We start from the raw sequence: 16,181 nt of genomic DNA on the forward strand, positions 1-16,181 counted from the left end.
CATGGTTAGGGGAGTGGGGTACTTTACAGCGCTGGGATCCTCTCACCATTCTTCAATACAATTTCTGGCCCATGGTTGCTTTCTCTGTGATTTCTCCTGCTTCCCTCCTCCTGTACTCTGCTGCTCCTACCATTTACCCTGCTTCTGACCCATTACTTGTTTCACTGCTTGTCTCATTATCACCTAATTTTACTTTGCACCATCATCACATTTATCATGGAAGCCTCCTGCTATCCACCCTCGGAGACCTCTGCCTTTTCTCCTTTCCCGTCCCCATACCTCTTCCCTGCCACTGTACGTGCTTCAAACTTCCTCCATCTCTAGCGTCTCCATGATGATGAAAGGTCATAGACTTGACACGTTGGGCAGAATTTAGTTCCTGTGGCAGGGGGTGGCTGCTCCCTCCACTCCCACTGATTGGCGAACCAGTGGGAGGCCAGCATCACTTCTGCCTCGGAGGCCTGACACAATTTAAGTCCAATCAGGCACTTAACGCACGTGATCACAAGGCCCGAGCAGGGCAAATATTCCACACCCGAGAGAAGCCAGTCAATCAGAGCCTGGTAGCCACTGTTGTTAGGCTCGCTGCTGGTGAGTGGGGCTGGATGGGGGTTGGCTACAAGGGCAGGAGGTTGGCTTTCAGTAGCTCCCTGCCCCCACTCCTGGTGCCACTCCCTTGATCGGGTGCTGAGTGCCTGTCAATGAGCCAACCACCCCACCCCCTGCGCAACAAGAGTCTGCCGGCAAACCCAAAAGGGTTTGCTGGGTGGCCTTGGGGAGCCACGGGAGACCTGTGCAAGACCCATTAAATCCCCGAGCCACCATTAAATCCTGGTGAGCTCAGGGATAATTAGCTTTAAGTGGATCATTTCAAGCCTTACTTTCACCCCACCACGAGTAAGCAGGATTCCCATTTCAGGCCCTTACACCCCACTAACTTAGTGTCAGTTTTCCCATGCTGGGAATGGGTCGTGGGTACTCCTGTGAGATTCTCCCGGCTTACACTGCATCATACCCTCTCCGGTGGGCTCTTCTAAATTTAGCCCATTAACTCTGCAATCCTGAACATCAATTGCAATGTAATCAAATAATAGCACAATGTTAAAACATTGTGCTGGAATATGAAATGCAGAGTGATCATTGGACACATCAAGCTGTCATATAATGGCCATTCTGCTTGAATTCAATCACGCAAAAATATTTGCTTGACTTCTTCAAAATCTATCCATTCTATTGTATAAACATTCTTTTATTGTGCTATTCTTTCACCACATTGCAACTGATATTCAGGGTTGAGCTGAGAAATTCTAAACCATGACCGCTGAGTAAATATCAGATAACTGGATGCAGTGTGCTACAGTACCTCAAACATGCATTGTTTCAGGATGGCGGGAAATAGCATTGATGGAGGAGGGGAGAAAAGGTTTTGTTAAATGTAAAATGATTTTGGGTAGACGTCGGAGTCTTCCCTTCAAGGTATTTAAAGAACGATACTTGTTGCTGCTGAGGCCATGGGCAGACTTTTCCATTCGGCGTGTGGGCGTGCGCCCGACACGCCAGAACGTTAAATGATGTGTGGTGACGTCGAGCATGCGTCTCGACATCATCGCGGTGTCGCATGATGTTTCGTTCGGTGGGCGTGCGCCGGAGTCGGCTGTGCCCTGCCAGTAATTTATAAGCCTATTAAGGCCATTAACCAGGAAATTAACCTGAATTTTACGCTGCCAGTCGAAAAGGCCAAGGTTTTTTAGGAAACCTCATGCACCAAGTGGGATAAGGTTTCCTAAAGCTTTTGCAAATTAAATAGAAACTTTTTTGGAAAAATAAAAACATGTCCCATCGCAAGTGACACAGTCACATGACGGGACATGTTTCATTAAATTTTTTATTGTATTTATTTATTTTTTAATGAAGCGCTTCAAGGCAGCTCCATGCCTCGGGGAGGTTGAAGCGCTCTTTCGCGCGCATGAGACGCAAGGGCGCTGGACCCAACTCTCCCTCCTCCCCCTACTCGCACAGGTAGCGCTCAGCGCTACGACTCGCGATCCACGCGGGGGGGGGGACCTTAATTGGCCAAACGCGGGCGGCTCCGTGACCTCCCTCGCCTGTCAAGCCCACCCAACGAATGGAAAATCCCGACCCATGTGATATTTTTTTTTAATTAACATTTCTTAACCAATAAATGATGATATTTGCTCATTCAGAACAGCCTATAGCAAATAATATTCAGTACTAAATGACATTTAAATTTGATAAATTGGAGGCCCACAAACTCTAAACGGTTTTAAAAAAAAGGAGACAAATTCCATCCTATACATCCTCAAATAGCTGTCAGGCTGGCCTGATTGAATCTTACCTCATAAGGATCCCAAAGAAGCTGAAAATAAAACTCCTATGAATACTGATGCTGTTTGACTTCCAAACCTTTTTTCAGATTATATCTATGCATAATCCTCAGTTACCTGGGGGACGGGAAGGGGGGGGGGGGCACCTGTCAATTTCAGGCACCATAGACATTTGGGATAAAAGGGAACCCAGTGCAATTTGCTCCTCTCCGTGCCCTCTATAACCGAGCAGCAGACAGCCCATTAACTTTGCAAATTGTTTCTGCTCTGCGCTGACAGTCCTCATCCCATCCAACCGCTGATGGACAACAAAAATGTAAGCAAGCAAGGCAACGTGTGGAGGTTCATTCAGGATTTCAAGAATTTAATTTCATGCTCACAATCTGTGCCTCTTTCAACCTGCAACTATTAAAACGTGGTCAGAAAATTGCAGGCCGCTATCGTCAGGAGGTCTCCTATTTTGATCAGGATGCCATTCCAGAGTGGCAGCCTGATTTTTTTTTTAAAGATGCTTCACCGCAGTCAGAACATTGGAACAACTTCTAAAATTCCTTACCCCAGGTTGGCCACATCTCTCCAGTGTAGTCAAGAGGCCAGGCAACACCAACAAATTAAATTCCTGGCCAAGGTGTCTGGCTTTCCCAAGGATTAATTAAACTGAATCTGTAACTATCACAAGGTGAACAAGGGCTTGATAGAAATTTCCCAGCCTGAGGAAAGAATATCCGATCCACGCCTGGGGCTCAGTCAGGGCTAAACCAGATACCGAGGGCCAGAATTTAATTTTTTTTCTCTCTCCTTATGCCTTAGGGAGCTGGAGATTCAAATACATGATTTCCTGAAAATACAGGTTCAGGTAGATAAAGCAATTTAAAAAAAGGCCAACAGCATTTTAAGTCTTATAAATGGGGACATAAGGTACAAGAGTAGAGATGTAATTATCAATTTATGCAAAACATTGGTTAGGCTACTGGGCGTAGCCTTAGTCACCCTATTATAGAAATAACATTAAACGCACAGAGCAATTGGATGGATTTGCTAGTATAATACCAGTAACGGAAAAATATGTCACAAGGAGAGACTCGAGATACGGGGACTATTTCTACTGGAACCGAGAATTCTGAGTAGGTTTAGCACAAGTTTTTAAAATGATGCAACATTCTGATAGAGTGAATAGGGAAAGACTATTTTCATTGTTTGGGAGTCAGTCACAAGTGGTCATCAATATAAAATGGTCAATGTGAAAGTGAGGGAAGAGGGTTAGTAAAAAGCCTTTACACAAAGGGGTAAATTTTACGGAGGTGGGGGCAGGTATTGCTTCAAATCTACCAGCGGTGGGGTCTGTAAAATTCCTCCCACAGAGTTTCTGTACAGTGAATGTTATTCTACAGGAAGTTGTTGAGGCAGAGGCCACTATATTCTTTAAAGGAGAATATATGCAAGGAGAGAATGGGATGGTTGAATTAATTTTGGATTGCTCTAGCAATAAGCTGATGCCGACATGATAGGCAGAATTCCTTCTGTCTTTCCTATGAACATCACTTGTTCTACTGCCTGCTCCGTCGCTAAGAGGCAGATGTGGGTAAAGCGGCCTATTCCTTTAAGGGTTGAAGGTCTAATTACTGTAACTTCCTGAAGTCAGTCAGAGGCTAATTGCACTTGAGGACATTCTGAATGATGAGGTCAATTAGTAGTCATCTTGACTTTCTTTCATGATTGCAAATTATAGTGCTTCCTTTTATAAATGTCAAAGTGAATTTGCATGTGTAACAAAGTGGCACACCCATAGTTTGATGGACATGTTCTGTAACACATTTACAAAATATCTGTGTGGTATATATTTTTTGATGTTCAAAATAACATGAATGATTTCTAACAGCAAATTAAAAGCTATGAAACCTAGGGGAACATTTTCACCTCTTTGGGGGGGAATTGTGATAGCGGGCGCCTGCACACCCGCCGAACTGAAAGTCTATGTGACGTGGGGACGCACGCCTGACGTATCTCCGGGTCATGTGACGTGTCGGCGAGTGAGCCCCGCCCCCGCTCGCCGACCAGAAAAACCTGCCCCTAGAGGAGAGTTTTAACCCTAAAATCGAAAAGGGTTAGATCAGGTGAGATGTAAAAACATTTTTTAATAGATCAAACCTGAACACAATCCAGCTCAAACCCACCCGCTTCCAGATTTAATGGAGGCAGGCCAGGGGACAGCCAACCAACCTGCTCCCAGGAGATGGGTTGCTCATTTAAATATTTTAATCAGGCTGCATACCTCAGGTTGTATCTACACTTTAAATTTAACCCAGCAGCTAAAGGGGGGCCTGCTACATAATAAGTGAATACCAAAACAACAACAAAAAATGCTGAAAGCAGGCAGCAGAGGTAAAGGGAGACAAAGGGCATATTAGCAGTTCTAGATTGGGCCTTCTGTCAGAACGTCACACTGAAATGTAAGTAAATCAATTTCTAGAACTGAATAAAATGAACACGCAAGGGGAGAACAGCAGATTAAAATTAAAATTCAGGATTGTTAATGATGATCACAATGAAGGATTTCATAGCTTAAAATTTTTTGTCAAAATGATGGTGAGGCTAATAGGTTCATCGCTATACTTTTGAAAATCCCATAGTAAATTCAGAAATGGAGGAGTTACAGTTGGTTTTGCACTGGTCCACCATTAGTTATGTGAAAACTTCATCTCTCAGTCTAGCTCCCCATTCAAATTAATTCAGCAACATGGTGTTTCTATACTTGCACGATACCGAAGTAGATTTGCTACAGAAAGGCAAGTCCAAGTAACCTTTTAAGAATGTGAATAAGTATTAATTACGATCAGTTGACCTCTCTGGTACTGAAAATTAACTTTACGTGTGGAGTCTCATTGCTTAAGGCTTTATTCAATGTCGGAAATGTTTTGAATTCATTTTTTGTTTTCCTTTTCTTTGCCTCTCTCTCATAATCCAAACGTACTTTCCTTCCCTGTATTTATCTGTACCTGATTTTTAATTAAGTTCACCCATTCTAAATTGCACTTCCTTCTCCAATCCTGTGCTGCTGATTTCACAATCTTTTAATCTGATTGGTTAAGGAGATACACGTTTGCTTCCCCTGTTCTCTCAGGTCCCAGGTGCCCTATAGAGGGCACTGCACTGTTTTCATCCCTCACTTACAGCAACTTGCCACACAAAATATTTTCCTCATTAAATGGACCAAGGTAAGTCTAACTAATAGCAGGAATCATTTGTTAGCCTGTCACGACATTTCTTGGGCTAAATGATTTAGCATTATTCTAAGATGCTAACCTGTCTCTTCCCTTTTCTAATACTGACAGATTTTTTAGGTATCCTTTTATTTTCAGAATTCCAGCATTTGTGTGGGTTTTTTCTTTGGTTGGATCAAATTGGAAAGTGTGTCTCTAATCAATGTGCAAAAGGGAAGAAATGAATCAAAAACTGAAAGGTAAAATTACTTTATTTTACAAAGTTATCAAAATTTGGGACCGATCTTTTCAATTTTAGCCCTGAACTATTAAAGTTTTAATGGATTGCATAACACATCATCAACTAAAGTGGTCTTGATTTTGGTTATTTGCCTCAGACGTTTTTGTGCTGGTGTAAGTGATTTTCTCATCCCTGCAGAGAGAGGGACACTTTTTTTCTCTGTTTACCTACAGCAGTTTTCATTCCTAAATAATAATTCTGATCGCATTCTCCTTTTAAAGCTAATAGCAGCAATGCAAAAGGCAAATCAGTAAGGCTTACTCTCTTAAGGTAGATTTTGCAAGACAAGTTTCCTGACAAGAACTTGAATCAAAGGGAGTGCTGATTAAAGCACTGTGCCATGCTTAATTGCCAATACTTAATTGAAAACCCAGAGCAGCACGAAGCAACAAGCTGACCTCGACACTTAATCTGTCAATCAAACTTCAATTGAGAGGGCTTGACAGGGTAGATGCTGAGAAGCTGTTTTCCATTGATGGATTTTCCAGAACGAGAGATCTTGTCTCAGGATAAGGGGTCAGCCATGTAGGACTGAGATGAGGAGAAATTTCTTCAAATAGTTCTGAATCTTTGAAATTCCCCACCCCAGAGAGCTGTGGCTGCTTAAGGTCATTGAGTATATTCAAGATTAAGGCTGATATACATTTTGGCACTAAAGGAATGAAGGGATATGGAGTGGGTAGTGGAGTTAGCATAAGCGTTCTATCATTATCCTATGTTGTTATGAATGAGGCACTAGCAGCAAAGCCTTAGTCAAATATAGCCTACTATCCTCCGGCACAATATTTTAAACACTCACTTCCCTTCCTAACACCACTGTGGGTGTTCCCACACCACATGGACTGCAGCGGTTCAAGAATGTGGCTCACCACCACCCTCTCAAGGTCAATTAGGTATGGGCAATAAATTCTGGCCTAGCCAGCGACACCCATATCCCACGAACAAATATCAGAAAAAATTAATCTCTTCACATTTCCTAGAAGGAGACCCTTCCTCCATGTTGGGTACAACCATTTGGTAAGTAATTAACCTGAAATTTCATCTGTGATAACATTTCTCAACTAGGTCCCTCAAAGGTCTCTTCACAGTCTCTAACTTTACATTTGCACCAACTTTGTCACTCACATTTAGGGCCGAATTTCCATCTGGGTACAGAGATGCCCTTCGGTACAGGAATGGCCACGTTCGGTTTCTTTCTTTTTGAAGGAAGACAGATTTTCCTCCCTATTCCCGACCCCATTTTCTTATGGCTTTTTGGCAGCTTGGGAATGCTTAGTGTGCAAAATAGATACCCGCTCCACTGAGGTCGGGTGCCCCATTTTAAATGGAGGACAAAAATTGGATTTCCTCCCACGTGCCATTTTCATCTGGTTGGGTGGGGTTCTGGAAGCCCTTTAAAAGCGCGGCAGGTTTGAGAGTTTGTGAATAAAATGAGAACATTCTGAAGGGTAAGTGTTTTCACACCTTCAAATGCCATTATTGGGTGTTGTAATGAAGGTTATAATGCAGTGATTCATTAAAGGCATCTGTCCTTTAAAAGAAAGTTGACCCTTACATTGGGCAGATTTGTCCAGTCCCGTTGGCGTCAGGCATCATGGCGGGCGTGAGCGGGCAATATGGTGAGAAGGCCAAAAATCGGTTTTAGGCCGTTGTGAAACCAGTTTGCAATCGTCCGCTCCAGCCGTCAATAACAGGCCGCGTCTCCTGCTGCCACACGTCGGGAAGCTAATTTCAGTACTTGAGCATCTCATTATGAGTCCTGCTCGCCGGAATCACTGCCCTTGGCATGCGGGATCAGCATGGGGGCGGTCAGGAAGCCAACCACTGCCCACGACTGGGGGCCGGAAGACAATTTGGCGCTCAGTGCTGCCTGTGCAGACCGGGGGGGGGGGGGTGAGGAGGGGTGCGAGCTGGGTGACTGTGACCCTCGTGCATGCGCGCGAGTGCACACTTCCTAATCTCCCCGAGGCACAGAGCTGCTTCAGGGAGATAAACAGATTTCCAAAAAAGAAAGATTTTATAAATGTAATGAAACATGTCCCCTCATGTCACTCTGTCACATGAGCAGGAACATGTCATTAATGAAAAATTGAAGTTTTTATTTGATTTTTATTTGCTTTTGGAAACCTCATCCCGCCCGTGGATGAGGTTTCCAAAAATGAACAAAGGCCGCTTGGCCTTTTCGCCTGCCTGTCAACTGTAAGGTTGGATGGACAGCGAAAAATTTCTTTTAATTAACTTTTTAATGGCCTTACTAGGCCTTTTAATTGTCGGTGGGCGCGCTGCTGATTCTGGCACACGCCCGCCGACAAAAATATCGCACGAATGTGCTAAAAAGGGAGATTCGGCCCGTTTAAATACGTGGAAAATATCACATCAATGATGATTAGCCTTTTAGGATTTTGCACCTTGTCACAGCTACTAAGGAGTCCATGGTTGGGTAAAATAAATTCATCACACTGATATGTCCCTACTATACTACTCCAATAGCCCCACACACTTATTATTCAAACTGAATACATAGTACGTAGTCAATCTGATTTAATTACAGTATTATGGCAGGCCTATTTCTGGTGAGAAAAATTCTTGAGTAATACCGTTGCAAGAGGTGTTTGATGTCAGGTACCTTCAACTTTTCCAATATTTTTCTCTTCCTTAAGTACATCTTCTCTACTCAGCACACCTGGCATAGTGTATGTCAGCTGTGGCTCAGTGGATAGCACTCTCACCTCTGAGTCAGAAGATTATGGGTACAATTTCCATTCCAGCACTTGAGTACAAAAATCTAGGCTAAGACCCTAGGTCAGTACTAAGAAGATGCTGTGTTGTCAGAGATGAGAAATCACAAGTTAACCCAAGGCTTTGTCTGCCCTCTCAGGTGGGCATAAAAGATCCCATGACAGGAAAGTTATCACTGGTGTCCCGGCCAATATTTACCCCACAATCAATAGCTCAAAGAAAACCAGGACCTGAATTTTTCTGGCATCAGGCAGGCTAGGCGGGAGCGATTGCAGAGCCGATCGCTGCCCGTGATCGGCTCTGCGCTGCCATTTTACGCAGGAGGGCCAATTAAGGCCCGCCCAGCATAATACGCAAGTGGTAGCAGCGCTACCTGTGCAGGCGATGGGGAGGAGGAGGGAGAGTTGGGGCACGGAGCTGCCTCAGGGAGACTGAAGCGCTTTTGAAAATAATAAATAAAATCAATAGAAATTTAATGAAACATGTCTCCTTGTGACTGTGTCACATGAGATGGGACATGTTTTTATTTTTCAGGAAAACTTTTTATTTAATTCATAAGAGCTTTAGGAAACCGCAGTCCACTTGTGGGTGAGGTTTCCTAAAAAACATAAAGGCCTCTTGGCCTTTTTGCCTGCCCACCAACCGTAAGGTTGGATGGGCAGTGTTAACTTGACATTAATTCATTCATTAATGGCCTCAATAAGCCTTTCAATTATCGGCGGGCGGACAGCCGACTCTGGTGCGCGCCCACGGAACGAAACAAGAGGGACGACGTGGGTATGGAAATCAGGCAGAAGGGCTGTGATATAATTGAAGAAATTAGCATAGAAAGGGAGGAGGTTCTAAGTGGTCTGGCAGGCTTAACAGTAGATAAATCTCCAGGCCCAGATGAAATGTATCCTCGGATGTTGAGTGAGGCAAGGGAGGAGATAGGGGCGCTGGCAATAATTTTCAATACCTTTCTGGCCACAGGACGGGTGCCAGAGGACTGGAGGACAGCCAATGTGGTACCGTTATTCAAGAGGGGAGGAAGGGATAAACGAGGGAACTACAGGCCAGTCAGCCTAACCTCAGTGATGGGGAGCCTACTGGATGCAATTCTGAGGGACAGAATTAATCTACACTTGGAGAGGCAGGGATTAATCAAGGACAGTCAGCATGGTTTTGTTAAGGGGAGGTCATGTCTGACCAATTTGATTGAATTTTTTGAAGTGGTGCCCAGGTGTGTAGTTGAGGGCAATGCATTTGACGTAGTCCACTTGGACTTCAGCAAGGCTTTTGAAAAGGTCCCACATGGGAGACTGATAACGAAGGTAAGAACCCATGGATCCAAGGCAATTTGGCAAATTGGATCCAGAATTGGTTGAGTGGCAGGAAGCAGAGGGTGATGGTCGAGGGGTGTTTTTGTGAATGGATGCCTGTGTCCAGTGGGGTTCCACAGGGATTAGTGTTGGGTCCCTTGCTGTTTGTGGTATATATAAACGATTTAGACTTGAATGTTGATCAGTAAGTTCACGGATGACACAAAAATTGGTGGGGTGGTAAACAGTGAGGATAGCCTTAGATTACAGGAGGATATTGACGGGCTGGTCAGTTGGGCTGATCAGTTCCAAATGGAATTTAATCCAGATAAGTGTGAGCTGATACACTTGGGCAAGACAAACAAGGCACGGGAATACACGATGAATGGGAAGACCCTGGGAAGTACTGAGGATCAGAGGGACCTTGGTGTACATGTTCATCAGTCTCTTAAGTTAGCGGGACAGGTGGATAAGGTGGTTAAGGAGGCATATGGGATACTTGCCTTTATTAGCCGAGGCTTAGAATATAAGAGCAGGGAGGTTACGCTGGAACTGTATGAAATGCTGATTAGGCCACAGCTAGAGTATTGCGTGCAGTTCTGGAATCCGCATTATAGGAAGGATGTGATTGCATTAGAGGGATGCAGAGGAGATTTACCAGGATGTTGTCTGGGCTGGAGAGTTTTAGTTATGAGGAGAGATTGGATAGACTGGGGTTATTTTCCCTGGAGCAGAGGAGATTGAGGAGGAACATGATTGAGATGTATAAAATTATGAGGGACATAGATAGGGTAGACAGGAAGGAACTTTTCTCCTTGGTGGAGGGCTCAATAACCAGGGGACATAGATTTAAGGTAAGGGGCAGGAGGTTTAGAGGGGATGTGAGGAAGAATTTTTTCACCCAGAGGGTGGTGGGAATCTGGAACTCACTTCCTGAAAGGGTGGTAGAGGCAGAAATCCTCGTAAAATTTAAGAATTATTTGGACGTGCACTTGTGGTGCCATGGCAAACAAGGCTATAGGCCTAGTGCTGGAAAGTGGGATTAAAATAGTTAGATACTTGTTTGACTGGCGCAAACTCGATGGGCTGAAGGGCCTTTTTCTGTGCTGTTGACCTCTATGACTCTATGAAACATCGCGAGACAGCGCAATGACCTCGGAACGCCCGCCCGTCCCCACACGCCAACTGAAAAATCCTGGCCCAGATTTATTCATTAACACATTTGCAAATTGCCTGCCGTGTTTCCTACATAACAACACTTTGAAAGGTATTTCACCGGTTATGTAGTGCTTTAGGATGTCCCGCGGTCAGGAAAAGTTCTTTTTCAATGCAAGTCTTCCTTTTACATCACTAGTTATTTTTAAACTAAATATACACATCATATACAATACTATAAAGAATATTATGTAACTGGCCATGAGTTTAAGATGTGTAATGTGATTTGGTGATTCCACCAACAGTTGAAAATTGCCCATGGATCCCCATCATCATTTACAAGTTATCAAAGCGCGTGTCTGAATGAGTGCTATATATTTCCCTCCAGCCAACTATCTCCTTTAAACGATATATACAATAGGCGTCAGAGACCTGTAAAATACAGTGTTTTTCAACTAACAGCCCTGACACATAATAGTGTTACAAGTATTGCATTATTACGCTAATTTGCAGTTAAGAAAACGCCAATAGAACAAACAAAGTCTGTATATATGGTCATATATACATCAAGTAATAAGCCATGATAGGTCACTGGGGAATAAAAAGCTGAAGTAAAAAAGTCACTGAAATTTGATTTTGCATTATTTTCTCTTTGGACTGCAATGCAAGCTGGTGTTAGAGGATTGAAGGATTAACAATGGTTGGCAGATTACGAGAGGCAGAAACAGTCTGCACCAATTGCTCACAATAGGTAAGACTCCTGAGTGAACTGAAAGACTGCAATCAATCACTTTATGATGAAAACTTCAGTAAAAAGATGATTATACATTTATTAAACAAGCGATTAAGGAATGCCATGACCTACTTACTAGTTTACTGTTCCATATCCCTTCGATTTGGTGAATCCAACAGATGTTGCGACAACTAGGGCTGGAAGTCCTAAAACAAATTAAAGGTAAAATAAGTACATATATATTAGTTGTGCCTAAACAGTTATATTTGCAATCTACTTATATATGCATTAGATAGCAATATACACACTACTGTGGGGAGTTTAGGTGTATCATCATTAATGCTCCAAAATTATTCCAAAGAACCATAAGTGTTTACAGCACAGAAGGAGACTATTTGGCCCATTTTATATATACGTATGCTTGCTCTTTGTAAGGGTTACCACATTCTATAACAGTGAGTTATTTTGCACTGTTACAGAGAAGTATTTTATACAACTTAAATAGTTTCCAGGCTTTTCACATGCTATTTGCACCCAAAGTTGCTTCACTAGCTTCTGAAAGTGTTTGATGGTAGTGTGATGAAATCCACATTTTGGGGAAGCACGTGGGAGTTGTTATCTGCACAGATGGCTTTGTCGAATGTTTTGTTGGGTGCACTAACTCTAAAAAAAAACAAGCTTTGAGACCAAAGACATTCTCTAACTGAAAGAGAAACTAAGACTTCAGCTTTTTGGGAAATGGGCTGAGACTTCAGGTTCTTAAGGAAATGGAAGCTGGTTGAAACCAAAGTACAGAGCAATGAGATGATCTCAGCAGTGCAGTTCAATGCAGGCAGGTTGTGTGTGGAGTAATTTAAAAAGAAGGAAGCCTGAAGACTAAATACGGGAGCGGGGTTAAGAAAAGTTACTACATCTGCTTCAATTATTTTAAAGGGACCAATTAACCAGAGCTGGCCATTTTGGAGAAGACTGTGCCTGTGGGACTCTGGTTGGTTGGGAGTAGCTGCTGGAGGACAATCGGTGGTTAAACCCTGCATGGAGAAAGAAACTAGAACGATAGCTGAGGAAGACAGAGGCTTGAAGCACTTTGTAGTTGAAGGTAGTGCCATATATGCTAAGAGGACTGCCCAGTGAATCCAATAGATCTATCTTCATTTTATCTGCTATTTAAAGTATAATCTATAGTCTCTGTTGACTGCAGTTTGCCTGTTAATTAATATTTCATTTATGTTGGTTTTGGTTTAATTGCTAAAGTAAAAGTTATAAAAAGTGAAATCTTGTCCATCCTTTTTTGCTATTGGGGTTGTTCGGTAGATTTTTTTTTGGTTTGTTGGTCTCCATGGGGATCATAATGGTAGTGAGGACAACTTCATGGCATCCAATACCTCTATTCCTTCTATAAACAAGATAACAAGAAATGCCCATGATCAGAGTGCAAGTTACAAGTAATACTATCCAAACTGCCTTAACATAGAATATAAATGCAAACATGAATTTCTGATTGGCTCTCTGCATATTCAATAAATAATTCATCCAACCAAGCTCTGCGTGTTGTCCAGCCATTTGATTCCCAAAGTTCTGCCTTTCCATGCTTACCCTCAAGGCCCAATGTTACTACTTCTACCCATCCTAATGTCACTCAGAAGCTATTGATAAGAACTTTAAAAATCCATAAACTGTTCATATATTCTAAATTTGATTACTGTGTTACTCCAGTGTTTTGCCATGTGATTTTGGCCAAGTAACTTGAAGTGTATGCAGTGATTTGCTAACTTTTTTTATTTTCCATTATTGCAAGTCAGATAGAAAGTACTGGTCATCCCAGATAATCTCCAGTGAGTGATCTACCATAATTAGGAGTTAACAATTAATATTGGGCTCACTTTTTAATAGATATCAATGAATCGGATGCAAGTTTCAATTCATAGGAATTTGCTGTTTGCTTATGGAAACTGTCTTCTAGCTGCGAACATGAGAACAGGCACTGCCAAAAAGCTTTACTATAGCCCGGCATTCTCAAATCTTGCCAGGCTGCCATGGCAAAGGCAGCAGGATAAGAAAGATAAAAATGCGTTTCTCAAAACCATTCCTTGGGGGATAAAGGGTAGAATCTTTATATAGTAGAATGTATACAAAACATAGATGGGACAGGCTCACTGGAATGAATTGTCTTTCATTGCTCCATTTTTCCCTATGCATTTGTTCATTTACTGAAGAGGCTTGATTATGTTAAGTTCTGTTCTAACTTTGCCATAAATTCATGTTGCTTTAGGAGTTATGAAAGAATGGACTCAGTATTTGGACTAAGTCCAAGTGAGTTAGAAAAATTGGCAATAGTAGTGAATTTATTTTTTCCCTTTCTCTCCTGATCCCGCTTGGGGTACATGGCATAGAGGTATGGACATATCCAACATAGTGGATAATTTGTAGGTGCTATCCTGAACCTGGTCTAAAGTAAAAATGGGCAATTACACCATGCTGAAGTGCTTCCATAATTTAAGCAGGGTACTGAACTGACAAATCGAAAGCAACACTCTCAAGTGTGTGTCAGCCATTTAAAATATAAACGTCTGCAGCCTGGAATAAGGAATCCCTCACAAAAGAAAAGGTAATAAACTGTGATATGAAATCAATTTTTTTCTTTGTTGGACAGAACAGCCAACCAGTTTTGTTTTTGGTTCTGCTTGTCTCAAATACACAAGCCTGGAATGCTGAGCTGAAAAAAAAATCACAATTACGGGACGTGACAACACAGCATGGATTACACAACCTTGGGAAAAATAAAACAAGCAATCTAAAATGATGATCTGATTGCAAAGATATGACTGTTTTATACAGAGGCTTTTCTTAAAGAAATTGAATGGGCGTAAAATCTACATTACATCTTTTACGATTGTGCATAAACCGTAGTCTTTTGCAAGAAAAAGTGTTTGATTTAATGCCATATTAATAGCTCTGTATATATCTGTATCTACAGCTCTCAAATCAGAACAATTCTTTACATTAACCTGGGAAAAGCTGAACTGACACTGCATAATAGTCACTGTATATAGTAATATCATTGCCAGCCATGAATTTTAAATATCTAAAGTGAACTGCTGCCATTACCAGCAATGAAACAAAGCTGTATCTATGTGATTTTATTGTTCATTTTCAAACTGCTTCGGATGTTATCTAAAACGATGATGTAATAACGTGGAATAATTTATCACCATTTGAGAAAATTCGAAATACACGGAACACATAATAGAAGTGCAATGAGATATTGCTCCATATTTAAATAGCACCATTTTTATGTCCTTTCTCCCTTATTGCTCCTCATTACAGTCGTGGAGCAATCTTTTGTACCCTTAAGGGAAGTGCATTTATTTATTGTGTTTCAAACACTACTATTTAGAATGCCAATTATTTCACAGGAAAGTTCAAGCTTCAGAGAGAGTCTGAAAGCGAAACACTCGGTGTAAAAGCAATTTCTCTCCCCGTTTGCAGACCTAAATCTCAGATTTACATTGGCCACAACCCATTGCGTTCCTAACTCCAATTAACCTTAGTCAGTGCACCCCTCATACCTATGTAATTGGCTTTGTTTAAGTTTAAGATTCTTGTTTATGATTGGAATCTGTTACTTTCAAACTGAACATGGAATTCAATGGTACTATGATCATTATTTCTCATTAGGTCTTTTACTAAGACATTACTAATTAATCCTGCTTCATCACACAATACTTGATCTAAGATAATTGTATCCCTAGTCAGTTCCATAACGTTTTGCTGCGGGAAACTATTGCAAAAACATCTGCAAACTCATCTTCAAGATCCTTCTTGCCAATCTGATTGCCCCAGTCTATATGAAGATTAAGTCCCCCACAATAATTACATTGCTTTTGTTACAAGCTCCAATAATTTATTGTTTAATGCTCTGTTCAATGGTATAGCATTCCAAAAATACTAAATAATCAAGGGGCAAAAGGGGGAAAGGAAATAAATACAATAACTATAATTGGAGAAAAAGTACTAGGGAAACTAATGGGGGCTAACAGCCGATAAGTCCCTCGACCTGATGGGTTGCATCCTAGGATATTAAAGGAAGTAGCAACACAAATAGTGGATGCACTGGTTGTAATCTTCCAAGAATCCTTAGATTCTGGAAAAGTCCCAGAAGATTGGAAAACTTCCAATGTAACGCCCTTATTCAAAAAGGGAAGGAGACAAAAAAATGTAACTATAGGCCAGTTAGCTTAACATCCATCATTGGGAAAATTGCGAAGGATGTAAAAGCAGAGCATAACATAATCAAGCAGAGTCGGCATGGCTTCATGAAGGGGAAATCATGCCTGACAAGTTTATTAGAATTCTTCGAGGAGCTAACAAGCAGGATAGATAAAGGGGAACCAGTAGATGTAATAT

General features: G+C 41.9%; 1 protein-coding gene across 5 annotated transcripts in view; it reads right to left on the bottom strand.

The window, feature by feature from the left end:
- The window catches only part of LOC144679959 (adhesion G protein-coupled receptor B1-like), a 186,727-nt gene that overhangs the window by 126,762 nt on the left and 43,784 nt on the right, over positions 1 to 16,181 (bottom strand). For all 5 annotated transcript variants that reach the window (XM_078540970.1, XM_078540969.1, XM_078540967.1 and 2 more), the window contains exon 5: positions 11,911 to 11,980. In XM_078540970.1, coding sequence (XP_078397096.1) covers positions 11,911 to 11,980 — 70 coding nt within the window. The remainder of the gene's footprint in view (positions 1 to 11,910; positions 11,981 to 16,181) is intronic.

Source organism: Cetorhinus maximus, chromosome 4 (genome assembly GCF_964194155.1).
Source record: "Cetorhinus maximus chromosome 4, sCetMax3.hap1.1, whole genome shotgun sequence".
Classification (NCBI taxonomy): domain Eukaryota; kingdom Metazoa; phylum Chordata; class Chondrichthyes; order Lamniformes; family Cetorhinidae; genus Cetorhinus; species Cetorhinus maximus.